Below are 14,814 nucleotides of genomic sequence, written 5' to 3' on the forward strand. Positions count from 1 at the left end.
ATGAAAAAATAAAAATACAATAAGATTAAATGAAATTATGAAATTAAATAAAATTAAATAAAAAAATTAAATTAGAAGAAATGAAATAAGATGAAATGATTAAACAAAATGAAATAAAATAAAATCATAAAATGAAATGAAAATAATAAAATTAAAAATTAAATAAAATACAATTAAAAAATTAAATACAAGATGATATGAAAATTGAAATGAAATGATGAAATTAACTTAATAAAATTAAATTAAATAATGGAATAAAAATAAATTAAATGAAAAAATAAAATAAAGTAAAATAAAATACAATGAAATAAAATGAAATAAAATAATGAAATGAAATGAGATAAAATAATGAAATGAAATGAGATAAAATTAGATTAAATGACTACAAAATTATATCAAATAAAATAATGAAATGAAAGTAATAAAATAAAAAAGTTAAATATTAAAATAAAATAACAAATTAAAACAATTAATAAAATACAATTAATTGAAATTAAATGAAATAATTAAATTAAATGAAAAAGTAAAATACAATTAAATTAAATTAAATTAATTAAATTAGATGATATTAAATAAGATGAAATTAAATTAAATTATTAAATGAAATAAAATAATAAAATTGAAATGAAATGAAAATAATCAAATAAAATAAATACAATGAAATAAAATAAAATTAACTGATGAATTGAAATGAAATAATTAAAAATGAAATAAAATAGAATATATTAAAATAAATGAATGAAATGCAGTGCTTTCATGAAGTTGTTTTTCTGATTTTTCTCCATTCTTTGTATGTTAATAGTCCAGGTTCCTGGTCCGGCTCCAAACCTGCATGCAGTGGTGACGTCCCCCAGCACAGTGAGCCTCAGCTGGGACATGCCCCTCATCGGCAATGGCGAGATCCAAAACTACAAAATCTACTACATGGAGAAGGGCATGGACAATGAGCAGGTAAAACCAGACCCCACATCCACATCCACCCTCACCTTCACCTCTGAGATATCATCACGCATTAATAAAGCTCTGCGATGTTTGATGATGCATGTGAGATGTCCAGAGCTTTATTATTGAGAACACATTTTAATACAGTCCAAGTCAAGACACCTTTATTTCTATTGCGCTTTATAGGAATAACAGGGATATAATGATTCACTGATGCAAACAGAGTTCATCTGTAAAGCAGTGATGTCATCATCAGTTCATCGCTCATCCAATAGTGTCAGTGCAGTCAAATCAATAATATTAATGAATATCAAGTGTCCCCAAAGTCATATTTTGTTGATTTCTGTACTAGCGGAAACAAGTTCTGGTCCCTTTCTAAATACAAATATTCATGTACGTGTTTTTTTATAAACATTGAAGGTATTTTAACATATTAATTTAGCAGATGTTTTTATTCAAAGCATATAGTATATGTATAGTAAATAAATAAATATAGAGTATGTAATAAAGAAATATATTAAAAGAAATAATAATAAAAAATAATTGATCAAAGATAAATGAATAAATAAATAAATGTTAATTTAAAAAAAAAAATTTTTTTATTAAATCTATCAAATATTTTAAATAATTTATTACTAATCTGTAATACAATAATATTTTATTTTAGTTTTTATCCAAAGCATTGCAATGTATACAATTATATGAAATAATAATAATAATAATAATAATAATATAGTAATATAATCAGATAAATAAATATATAAATGCGTAAATAAATCTTAATTATTAATAAAAATCTAATTAACTATACATTTTTAATTAAATTAATCCAATATTTGAAATAATTTATTACTAATCTGTAATAAAATTATATTTTTATGTTCTTATCTAAAATAATGATATTAGATAAATATGAATAAATATGAGCCTATGAATCATAGATCAAGGTAAATAAATACGTAAATAAATCTGAATTATTAATAAAAAATTAAATGAATTAGTTATTAATGAAATTATTACAGTTTTAAATATGATTGATAGTTATCAATCATTAATTAATTAGAAAAAATATTTTGCACATATATTCATAAAATATAGTGTGTGTGTGTGTGTGTGTGTGTGTGTGTGTGTGTGTGTGTGTGTGTGTGTGTGTGTGTGTGTGTGTGTGTGTGTGTGTGTGTGTGTGTGTGTGTGTGTGTGTGTGTGTGTGTGTGTGTGTGTGTGTGTGTGTGTGTGTGTGTGTGTGTGTGTGTGTGTGTGTGTATATAATATTTATATAATAAAAAACTGTCTAATTATCAGTACCAGGCTAAATGTTTTCATTTCTATATCTGCGCAGTATCAGTGTATAATGTATATCCGTGCATGTCTCATCAGGATCTGGATGTGAACACACTGTCCTTCACCATGACTGGACTGAAGAAGTTCACGGAGTACAGTTTCAGAGTGGTGGCCTTTAACAAACATGGACCAGGAGTCTCCACCGAGGACATATCCGTGCGCACATACTCTGATGGTACGTACAGTAAATCTTCTCTGGTCAGTTTCCACCGCTCTGCTCCAAAGCCACGCAGTCGTTCCTTTAGCTCCTCAAAACAACTGTTACTCCTATCACTCTACTAGGCAATAAACCGACCATCATCTGTATCCCTGCTGTAGTTGCATCAACAGAGCAATATCAGCAGGGTCCAAAATTAACTTTATGCCATACCAGTCAATGGTGAGTGAATTACTGGGCATAAAGATTTGTTGCCTCTCATGAAATTGTATTTTGTAGTTATTACTATATACTTCAACTGGGACTCATGAGCTTCTAGACCTCGGTTATATTTTTTATGCTCACTATAAATTAGGCCAACTATTTTCTCTCAATTTCGTTGGTATAACTATACTCAATATTGCCAAAAGTATTGGGACGCCCCTCCAAATCATTGAGTTCAGGTGTTCAATCACTTCATGGCCACAGGTGTATATAATAACGAAATATTCCACGCTCAACTGTTAGTGGTGTTATAACAAAGTGGAAGCAATTGGGAACAACAGCAACTCAGCCACGAAGTGAAATCACAGAGCGGGGTCAGCGCATGCTGAGGGTCACAGAAGTCACCAACTTTCTGCAGAGTCAAGAGCTCCAGACCTCCAAACTTCATGTGGCCTTCAGATGAGCTCAAGAACAGTGTGTAGAGCTTCATGGAATGGGTTTCCATTGCAGAGCAGCTCATCCAAGCCTTACATCACCAGGTGCAATGCAAAGCGTGGGACGCAGTGGGGTAAATCACGCCGCCACTGGACTCTAGAGCAGTGGAGACGTGTTCTCTGGAGTGACCAATCACATTTCTCTGTCTGGAAATCCCATGGACGAGTCTGAGTTTGGCGATTGCCAGGAGAACGGGACTTGCCTGACTGCATAGTGCCAAGTGTAAAGTTTGGTGGAGGGGGGATTATGGTGTGGGGTTGTTTTTCAGGGGTTGGCCTCTTAGTTCCAGTGAAAGGAACTCTTAATGCTTCACCAAGACATTTTGGACAATTTCATGCTCCCAACTTTGTGGGAACAGTTTGGGGACGGCCCCTTCCTCTTCCAGCATGACTGACCAGTGCACAAAGCGTCGCTCCATAAAGACATGGATGAGCGAGTTTGGTGTGGAGGATCTTGACTGGCCTCAACCCGATTGAACACCTTTGGGATGAATTAGAGCGGAGACTGAGAGCCAGGCCTTCTCGTCCAACATCAGTGCCTGACCTCACAAATGCACTTCTAGAAGAATCCCCATAAACACACTCCTAAACCTTGTGGAAAGCCTTCCCAGAAGAGTTGAAGCTTTAAGAGCTGTAAAGGGTGGGCCAACTCCATATTAAACCCTACGGATTAAGAATGGGATGTCATTAAAGGGGTGGTAAAACATATTCTTTTGAAGGCTTGATTGTGTTTGTGGGGTGCACTGTAACATGTGTTCATGCTTCGTTTAAAAAAAAAAAAAACATTATTTTTCATATATTTGACCTTTATTCTACACTGCTCTGTCCCTCCTTGTAAAACGGTCTGATGGTTTCCGGGTTGTATGAAGCCAGTCCCTCAAAAATACGCAATGGGCTCTGATTGGTTAGCTGGCCCAGTGTGTTGTGATTCGCTAACCGCAGTGTATGTTTATCGGAAACGTCACGCCCCTTACCTGGAGGCTGTGCTTTGGTCAGTATTAGAAACAACGGCGTCAATAAAACCACACCAATCTGAGCCCGAATCAGACCCAGAACATTTGAGTGAAGATGATCGAGCAGAACCTGTTCAGTCCTCAAGAGTAAAGACTGCGGATCTATAATGATCGCTACTGAATGGCACTGTTACTTTTGTATTTTTAGAACGATTATAGCCAAATATCTGTCGCAAGAACTATTAACCCAAAACACTAAGCACTGGCTTTACTAGTAAGTTAGCCAAATCACACACAGAACCATGTTTAGCAAGCCTGTAGATAAACAATACATAAAAGCTCTAATCAAAGAATCATTTACACTAATGCCAGGTTCGCTGTTGAGATTTTAACGTTAGTGTTTGTAACGATAGGTGTTCGTCGGATAACGTTAAGTATGAATGAGCATTTAACAGACTGGTTTGCAGAACAGCATTGTCATCTGTTTACTTCCTTGCTACAACCTATTACAGGAAAACACATCGATGAAAAATAAATCAGACTTACAGGTTGTGGCCCGTAAACAGCTTCTGTTTGTAAATCCAGCTTTCAGGACAAGCCGTTGTGCATATCCTGTATTGAACTCGCGAACATTGTGGAAGTTTTCCTCCATGAGATGTGCTGCTGGAGGGAGCCCCGCGCGCGTCGTGCATTCACACACTGGCAGTGTTTGTCTTATGCAGCTGACGTTGTGCAAATCCGGCATTGAACTCGCGAAGATGGAAGTTTTCCTCCATGAGATGTGCTGTGGGAGCCCCGCACGCGCCTGTTCCCTTCTGTCTCATACACACGTGCATATAACATGCTGTATGTTAAACGCTCTGCAACGCACCCCTGTCCCTATGAAGGCTGAACAGAGCAAGTACCCCAGACCTGCAATCCGGATGAATATAACAGCGTTTCCTCGGCATCGCGGCAACAACACTCCAGCCTAACTAACGTTATACCACAACAACAGCGATACAAAATGGCGCCCCCGCCCCCCCCTATTTAATATTCTCTGAGGAGGGGTTTATGTAAATATTGAGCCTGTTGATGTCACCAACCCTGGAGGAATGTGTGTAGTCGCCTACTGGCCGTTTGCTATAGTCCTTAGAAATTGATTTCTTTAAAAGCAAATATCTCCCTTTGCTTTAAACTTTGAACGTTGTAACTTTGCAGATGTTGTTTATGCTCAAGCAGCAACATTACACGCTAGCTAAAGTTAGAATAGTGAAATCGTGGTTTACCACCCCTTTAAAGTTCATGTGCACGTAAAGGCAGGCGTCCCAAAACTTTTGGCAATATAGTGTATATGCCATGGTGGAGTGATATGAGAAACATGAAAGTATGGTGAAATATACAGTTTAGGGGTCATTATATAAAACGATTTGACTGCTCAGTACTGGCATTAAGCAGAGAGCCATGTAATAAATGTGGATGTGTCGTGTGAGATGTTAACTAATGCTGTGGTCCCTCTGCTCAGTCCCCAGCGCTCCGCCTCAGAACATGACGGTTGAAGTGCTGAACTCGAAGGTAAGGCTGTATGACGTGTGCTGAAGTGTACAGTCGCTCATCTGTTGCTGTGATTTCACTGCGATGAGCGGCACATCTGTCTACTGTCACAAAGCTTTACATCCTCATTTATTCTTCCTCTGCGTTCACCTCCCCCTCTTTCTCAAGATACAATTTATATTTGTCTAGCTGCCAGGGAATATGAGACTTCCTCCTCCGGTTTTATTCATGAGTGCGTTCATTGTTCTAGTCATTTATAGACGCACGTCTTGCGCATTTAGCTCTATTTGGCTATGGCAAGAATTACTTTTGCTTTTAGGGTTTGAACAAATGCGATACTATAGTTAAAAAAATTTACAATATAACAATCAAGCATTGGGTTGCATTTTACTTTAGGTAACACTTTATTTTACAGCATCCTTGTTACCCTAACTCAGTAAATGATCCATAATTACATGCAACTAACCCTAAACCAAACGCTAACCCTATAGTAAGTACATGTAGTTAATTATTATTACTCAGTACTTAAATATATAATTACACTGTAGCAATGACACCTTAAAATAAAGTGTAACCTTATTTTACTGTATGTGTACTTACAGTGTTCTTACTGGGTAATATTTAGACTAATTTACAGCCTACGTCACACTGACGTCGGCTCATATTTTCTTTTTTCTCTTTCATTGATATTTTCAAAAAATATTTGCATATTTTCAACTTTAGTCTGGAAATATTTTCATATTTTTTGCCAATGAACTTACATCAGTCACGCAGGTTGCAAAAGATGATCTGGAAAGTGTTATAATTTATGAAACACATTGCTTTAAATCGTGCTTTAGGCTATACATATAACAACAGTTGAATGATTTCAGCAAATAAGCAGTTAGATTTGATTAAAAGTTTGATTAAATTGCTGACACTGAATGAAAATAATGAAAATTTTAAAGAAATTTTTTTGAAAGTTTAAGATTAAGTTTAAGATATTTTTTTTATTTTCAAAATGTAGGATGTGTATATATATACTGTGTATGTGTATATATATATATATATATATATATATATATATATATATATATATATATATATAATATATAAATATATATAATATATATATATTTGGAGCACCATGTGTATGTGTATATATATATATATATATATATATATATATATATATATATATATATATATATATATATATATATATATATATATACAGTATATAGCCTACATTTTGAAAATAAAAAATATATAAGCGAGGCTCAAACATCTATTTAAGCATGCGTTCCGTCAGTGAAACCATACTACAGCCTATAAAACATTTAAATAAATATCAGTAAATAATGGTAATATAAATTATATAAGAAAGTTAATAGTTAATATATTGGTTTTATTATATTTTACAGAGGCGCTCATATGCCGCTTTGCGCGGAAAGGGATACACGAGCAGGAAAGAGAGCATCGTTTTTCTAATATCTTCATGTTTTCTCCTGATGTTCCAAAACTGATAGTTGTAGTAAAACGAAAATGATCTTCTGCAGGGTCAAGAACTTTAGGCTTTGTTTGATTATGCGCTGCGAGAGAAAGCCAAACTAAAAATATCCGGCATGTATGAAAAAATGCGCTAAACTTGGCGCACCTTAAGTTTAAGAACAAGCACAAACTGTGTTAAATAGTTTGAAGTAAAATGTATCTGTCCTACAGCACCGTTTTCTACTTTACCACAGTAAATTATCCAAACTCCTTATTAAAAACAAACAAAAGGAAGAAACGTGTATAATCCCCTGTGAGAGACGTAAATGAAGATTTTGGAAAACAAATAAGAGATTCCTAGACTGGGTAAACCCAGCCTGATCTTCCGGCGATTTGATTTCGCCCTGCAGCTCAGTCTGGAAACCTGTACATTCATTTCTACTGCTTCTGTTACACTTTTGCGGGAACCAATCACAGACTGGCTTATCCACCTGGCGAGCTATTGGCGGGTTTAATATGATGAGCAATGGGTCGTTGCCAGTTGATCACGCCTCTTGTGTTCTGATTGGTTGAAGGACTATCCAATTGCATACTGAGTCATTTAATTTATGCTCGTTGATCACGCCTCTTGTGCAGTAGAAAATACAGAGCAGACTCCCCAGACTAATGTTCAATCTTAAATTGAGCTTGGTCTGGTGATAGCCAGACAAAGAGATTCCATGTCCAGTAGAATAAAATGGAGTAAGCCTATTGTTAAATTCGTGGAAAATCGGGTGACCAGATCGCAAAATGTAGGCAAAGCTTAAATTTGGCTCACCTCACAAAGCCTACCTCTCTCGTTCGGCATGAACCCGTATGGCTGCATATGTAACATTTAACTGCGAACCTATTATTTATTTTGTAAATAAATATTTGTGCTTTACTCGTGTCATAATATTCACATAAAACAGCATTCACATACAAAAAAAAGTGTTTTTGTCCGACCACCGCAGGTGATATTCAGCCACCCCTATCGCTGGGTGACAAACTATTGTAATATGCGGACAACATTTTTTATATAATTAGTATTTTTTATTGATTTTTATACATCACTGATACATTGTGGTCATCATCAAGTCCACATCCCACTTGACCTCATAATCTATATCCTTTAGTGATGATACGTAATGAAAACAACTGAAAAAGATAAGACAACACAAAAACACTGTGAAAAAAAAAGACAAAAAAAAAAAATTAAATTAAATAAAAAAAAACAACTAGTGACAAGAAAACACATGGATCACATGTACAATTTTACAATAGGCACCAAATTCTCAATTAGTAGCAATATATTGCACATATTTCCCCCATTTCGCCACATATTTTTCCGCCCTGTCATTTATGTTGAACTTGAAAGACAATTTTTCATATGATGCCACCTTTGCCAACTCAGTGCTCCATTCCTGGAAAGAAGGCTCTCCTGGTTTCTTCCAGTTTCTCATTAATATTTGTTTACGAAAATTGAACTCGTCCGGGTAATGTTTTCAATACGGTCATGAATCTTTAGCCAATATTTCTGAATCATAGGACATTCCCATAGTAGATGAAGAAGAGTTCCTTCCGAGCTGCAACATTTCCAGGAATCTGAATTATTCTTCAGCTTCAGCCTAAACAAACATTTTTTTAATAATAATAATCTATAATTAGTCATCTATAAATATATATCTATAAATAATCTTTTTAAAGTCGGCATGAAACGGAAGTTGAGATCGTCTTTTTCTCCTTATTGTGACGTATATCCGAGTGAAACGGCTTCTGAAATTAGAAAAAATGTAGGGCGAGGCTTGATTTCGTCCATCGGGAATTGATTGGATCGTTGGAAGCTGGGCGTTGCTAACAAAATGGAGGCAGATTTGAAGTTTGCACTCAGTTGTGGAGAAAAACTCGATCTATCTGTTAAATAAATGTATTTTCTCTCTAAATATTTTCTACATATGTTACTGAGCATATTTCCTCACTTTTCGCTGGTTTATGCTACAGATTTTACTTATTTTAAGCCTTTTATGGCTTTATTTCTGTAAAACTTTTTTCTCAGCTCTCCCTTATAAGGGGGGCGCGCCGTAAGCGCGTTCACACACGCTGATTTTGTTCCGTATCCATGTTATTTTCTGTACGTGAACGCTATCTCCCCCTGGTTTTCTGCAACCTATCTGCGCGCGCATCCTGTATGTTTACAAACAGTAAATTGGTCTATAGCAACTAGGTTTAGGGTTAGTTCCCAGTTACAACCCAGTTGTAATCACTATAATAAAGTACATAGCATGTACATGTGGAACAGGACTGTACAATAAAGTGCAATTACCGCTTACTGTGAGTGTACTACATGCATCTGGGTGATAGAAATAAATACAATGTTAAATAAACATTCAAACAAAGACACATTAATATGCATTGTGGCTATACACAGATCCACACACTTTTAAGCCTGTAATGGGTTTTATGGCTCAGCAATTAGCACTGAATAATAATGAAGGCTTTACGTCCCAGGCAGATGCTTTTTTTTTGCTCGTTGTATATTGCATGAGAAGATGGTTAATTAGTGAGCTCCTACGGACTGTATCGGGTCTGGGGTGCTACGCAACAGACAGGGAGGATTCAATCTGGGTGTGTATAATGAACACTTGTGTGAGGTACCAGCATGCACCACTGTGACCCATAAGTCAATTAAAACAAGTTTGTTTGGCTGAAAACACAAGCAGTAGTTAGCGAGGTAAACTGGAATTGGTCGGAAATTGAAATACAGTAATTGCATACTTGGTGCAGATTTAATTCGGTTTTATTCCCTCGTGGCCCGTGAACACGGCAACTGTAGATACTATTAATTAATTCCCCACCCACGCTGGGCGGCCCCTCTCCCGACGTTCATTATCCCAGCAGGCCCTGCAGCGAGCCTCCTCCATCTATCCTGAGCCGCCGTCCCGCAGGCTCCTCTACATTTCACAGCTTTATCTATTATTCATGGGTTCGGTGCAGGACAGCCTCTGCTGCTCTCCCAATGCCCTCTGCTGCGGGACTCCTATACTCGCACATGCTTTATGTGGAAGACGATCACGTTCTCTAATGGATGCCTCAGGGAGACAATGACTTAGGTTAGATGCCTGCGCTCAGGCTTGTTGCTGTGGTGTGTAGGAGCCCGGAGGAGCTGCTGAATAAATGTCAGCGCTGCTTCAGAAATCTCATACTGTATATTAGAGCTGCACGATTTATCATTAAACGATGGCGATCTCGATTCAAACACCCACGCGATCTTATTTCTAAATGACAACGATTCGCCTGTCTATAAAACAGATTCAGATAGTATAGATATGAGACAGCCTTTTCAACCACACAGTATCGTTATTTTTGTTACAAATATTCATATTATCGCAGTACTGTGTTAAAAGTGTATAGTTCCAATATAAACACTGATGTCCATAGTGGTGATCAAAATAGAGGAAATCCCCTTTTGAAAGTAGCTTGACGCTTCAAATAAAGATTGGATCATTACATCGATACACCAGTAGGTGGCGACATGTGACTGTTAAAAATGTGGCGTTAACGTGAGACAATCAAGCAGATTGGATCATTAGCCAATCAGGACATGGTACATTTACATTTGTTCAAATTAAGTGGCCGCTGTATCTGGATTATATTTAAATTAGGTCTGTGGCACGTTTGAAAGGCAGCGTAATGTACTTTGCGACTGCTAAAAAAGAAGTATGAATACGGGTAGTATGAATGAAATTCGGATGTGCTATATTTGCCATGTTGTCATTGTCATGTGACTTACGCCGTCAGTTACATTGCCTCTCCTGTGGCCTCATGGGATAGTAAAGTGACCTTTGAATGCGCATTTCAGAATCCTGCCGGAAATAGTAGGTCACTTTTTGCCTACTGTTTATGTATTCGGTCATATTACTAAAGACTATAGATATAGAAAGACGGTTCAGTCCTATTACTTATGAATGGGCGAAACTGCAATGTGCAAAATGGCGGAATAGTCCCGCCTTCTAAAGTAAAAGAGCCAATCGCTGATTGGTAAAGTCATTGCATCACTGCAGCTGCTGTTAGAAGATCCAGTTCCCGGAGACTCGCGCTTAGGACTGCACATGCGCATTGGCTAGTCTAGCCTGAAAAATACGCCTTTTTAATGCTATTTGATATATTATAATAATAAGGAAATATAACAGGAAACCGCATTTATGGGACAGTTCATGTTAGATTTTGTTGCTGATTTGAAATATGTTTTTTCAGCAAGCAGTTTTTGAGATTCCAGGATTCCCCCATTCAAATCGATAGGACTTGTTCTTGTATGCTGCCCAGACGCGTTGCAAATATGGCCGCCGAGTGAACAGACTTGCCTTGAAAGGGACTTTGATACTACTCAGTAGAGCTGCATGTTTAATATCGAGAATCACAATTTTTTTTTATTTCAAATAGAGATGATGATGCTGAACAGACAACTAAACCAAATAACATGTCATGTAAAATGTTTAATTAATGTGAGAGAATCATTTTTTAAAAAATCAGTTGAGTGAATGATTCAATGACTCACTCATAAAAACTTCACTTGTTTCATTACTGGATGAATCAGTGTTTTTGAACGAATCTCTTGAATGAATGATTAAATGACTCACTCATAAAGACTTCACTTGTTTCATTACTGGATGAATCAGCGTTTCGGAACGAATCTCTTGAATGAATGATGCAATGACTCACTCATAAGGACTTCACTTGTTTCCTTACTGGATGAATCAGTGTTTTTGAACAAATCTCTTGAATGAATGATTAAATGACTCACTCATAAAGACTTCACTTGTTTCATTACTGGATGAATCAGCGTTTCGGAACGAATCTCTTGAATGAATGATGCAATGACTCACTCATAAGGACTTCACTTGTTTCCTTACTGGATGAATCAGCGTTTCGGAACGAATCTCTTGAGTGATTGATTTAATGACTCACTCATAAAGACTTCACTTGTTTCATTACTGGATGAATCAGCGTTTCGGAACGAATCTCTTGAATGAATGATGCAATGACTCACTCATAAGGACTTCACTTGTTTCCTTACTGGATGAATCAGTGTTTTTGAACGAATCTCTTGAATGAATGATTAAATGACTCACTCATAAAGACTTCACTTGTTTCATTACTGGATGAATCAGCGTTTCGGAACAAATCTCTTGAGTGAATAATTCAATGACATTTTTAACAGTCACGTGTCTCCACCTACTGGTGTAACGATGCAATTGATTCAATCTTTTTTTAAAGTGCCAAGTTACTTTCGAAAGGTGATTTCCTCTATTTTGATCCCGACCGTAGACATCAGTGTTTATATCTGAACTATAAACTCTTATCCCAGTACTTCTGTGCTGATCAGAATTATTGTAAGACAGAAATAATGATACTGTGTGTTTGAAAAGCTGTTTCATATCTAAACATAACGGCTCTCTCTGGATCAGAACACAGATCTGAATGTTCGCTGTGATCGTACTCCTCAAAGCTTTTAATTGACAAAGAGCCAAATCATTATCATTTAGGAATGAGATCATATGGGTGTTTGAATCGAGATTGCAATTTTTTAATTGTGCAGCTCTACCACTCGGTTGACGTGCTGTTTCTATAAAGAGCGAAGTATTAGATTTTGGCTACAGTGACTGTGTTTATTAATGTAAAAGGAAATCAAAATGTGTCATACTGAGAATATTTTTTTGGTTTTCTCAACTGTTAACTTTGTAGAGCATCATGATCAGATGGCAGCCTCCACCGGCAGACGCTCAGAACGGTGAGATCACCGGTTACAAGATCCGCTACAGGAAGGGCACGAGGAAGAGCGAGGTGGCGGAGATCACTTCAGGATCACAGCTCTATCAGCTCATAGATGGTAAGATGAACAACATGTCAAACGCAGAAGGACAGATATTTGGTTGGTTGTTTTCACGTTATCATCGACCTCGCCCAATAACTGTGCCCAGGGCTTGACATTAAAGGGTTAGTTCACCCAAAAATGAAAATTCTGTCATTAATTACTTACCCTCATGTCGTTCGACACCCGTAAGACCTCCGTTCGTCTTCGGAACACAAATGAAGATATTTTAGTTGAAATCTGATGGCTCTGAAAGGCCTCCATTGGCACAATGCACGGTTCACTCTCAAGACCCTTAAAAGGTACTTAAGACGTCGTTACAAAGTCCATCTCACTACAGCGGTTCTGCAATAACTTTATGGAGTGACGAGAATAGTTTTTGTGCGCAAAAAAACCCTAAATAACGACTTATATAGTGATGACGATTTCAAAACACGGCATCATGAAGCTTCGGAGCGTTATGAATCAGTGAGTCGAATCATGATTCGGATCGCGTGTCAAACCGCCAAACTGCTGAAATTTGGCGATCCAAACTGCTGATTCGACTCACTGATTCATAACGCTTCGAAGCTTCATGAGGCTGTGTTTTGAAATCGTCATCACTATATAAGTCGTTATTTAGGGGTTTTTTTGCGCACAAAAACTATTCTCGCCAATTCACAAAGTTATTTTAGAACCACTGCAGTGAGATGGACTTTGTAACGACGTCTTTAGTGCCTTTTAAGGGTCTTGAGAGTGTAAAGTGCCATTGTGCCAATGGAGGCCTTTCAGAGCCATCAGATTTACACTAAAATATCTTCATTTGTGTTCCGAAGACGAACGGAGGTCTTACGGGTGTCGAACGACATGAGGGTAAGTAATTAATGACAGAATTTTCATTCTTCGGTGAACTAACCCTTTAACACCCGCCAACCCGTCAAATGTGTGTGTATTCCATCTGTGGTGTGTAACACAGTCACTCCTACTAGACACTTTGGCGGGTTGAAATTTATGTATAATATAGGCTATACATTTTTCAATTGTAGTCTTTTAAAATGGCATCTGAAATAATGAACTAAGTGCAGTCAAGAATATCGTTTTTTTTTCGATACATATTGATACTGAAATATCTGAAACGCTTCCAATACTAATTTTCCACAGAATAGACACACGATACCAGCAACTCTTTCTCTCTCATCTCTCCGACAGCGAGTCACACACAAACCCGCCTCCACTCACTCACTCGCTTCATTTGCTCCGGATGAATATTGTTGCTGTTACAGGGCTTGAATTTCATCGTGGGATTGCACGTATTGCGCATAATTTTACTCATTCCTGCAGATTTTGTGCTCACACCCAAAGCGCGCACACATAAAGCCACCTCTCAGCACTAAATTGAGTTCTTTTTCACTGCTTATTGCGCTTAAACAGTAGCCTGACGTCGTCATACTCAGATTCTAGTCAGAATATGAATCTAATTCTGCTCCACTGGGCTGTGATTATGGGGTGTGTTTCAACCAAACCAGGAAAGAAAATGCCTCTGCACTCATTGGATAGACCTACAACCAATCAGAGCAACGGAGTAAAAGACGTATGTTGAGCGATGCATAGTTGTCAACAGAACTCAACTGCACGCACGCTGGAAGAAGTAGAAGAAGAAGAAGAGACTAAACGATGTTTGCCGGTGTTGTAAAAAAATAATTTAAGGATACACGGAGTACTTACCAACACGAGCATCATTTTTGAGAGCAATGGTAAAGGTGAACGCAAATAGGATTAGAACTCGACAATACAATTCAACCCAAGGGCTCTTTGGTGACGTGCATGATTACGTTACTGTTGATCATCTGACCA

The 14,814-nt window shown here is 37.0% G+C and overlaps 1 protein-coding gene across 14 annotated transcripts in view; it reads left to right on the forward strand.

Moving 5' to 3' along the window:
* Nucleotides 1-14,814, forward strand: part of neo1a (neogenin 1a) — a 254,030-nt gene that overhangs the window by 204,520 nt on the left and 34,696 nt on the right. For all 14 annotated transcript variants that reach the window (XM_079806547.1, XM_079806548.1, XM_079806553.1 and 11 more), the window contains exons 10-13: nt 803-951; nt 2,320-2,458; nt 5,596-5,645; nt 12,855-12,999. In XM_079806547.1, the coding sequence (XP_079662673.1) occupies nt 803-951; nt 2,320-2,458; nt 5,596-5,645; nt 12,855-12,999 (483 nt within the window). The remainder of the gene's footprint in view (nt 1-802; nt 952-2,319; nt 2,459-5,595; nt 5,646-12,854; nt 13,000-14,814) is intronic.

This window comes from Gobio gobio (genome assembly GCF_949357685.1).
Source record: "Gobio gobio genome assembly, chromosome: 2".
Lineage (NCBI taxonomy): Eukaryota > Metazoa > Chordata > Actinopteri > Cypriniformes > Gobionidae > Gobio > Gobio gobio.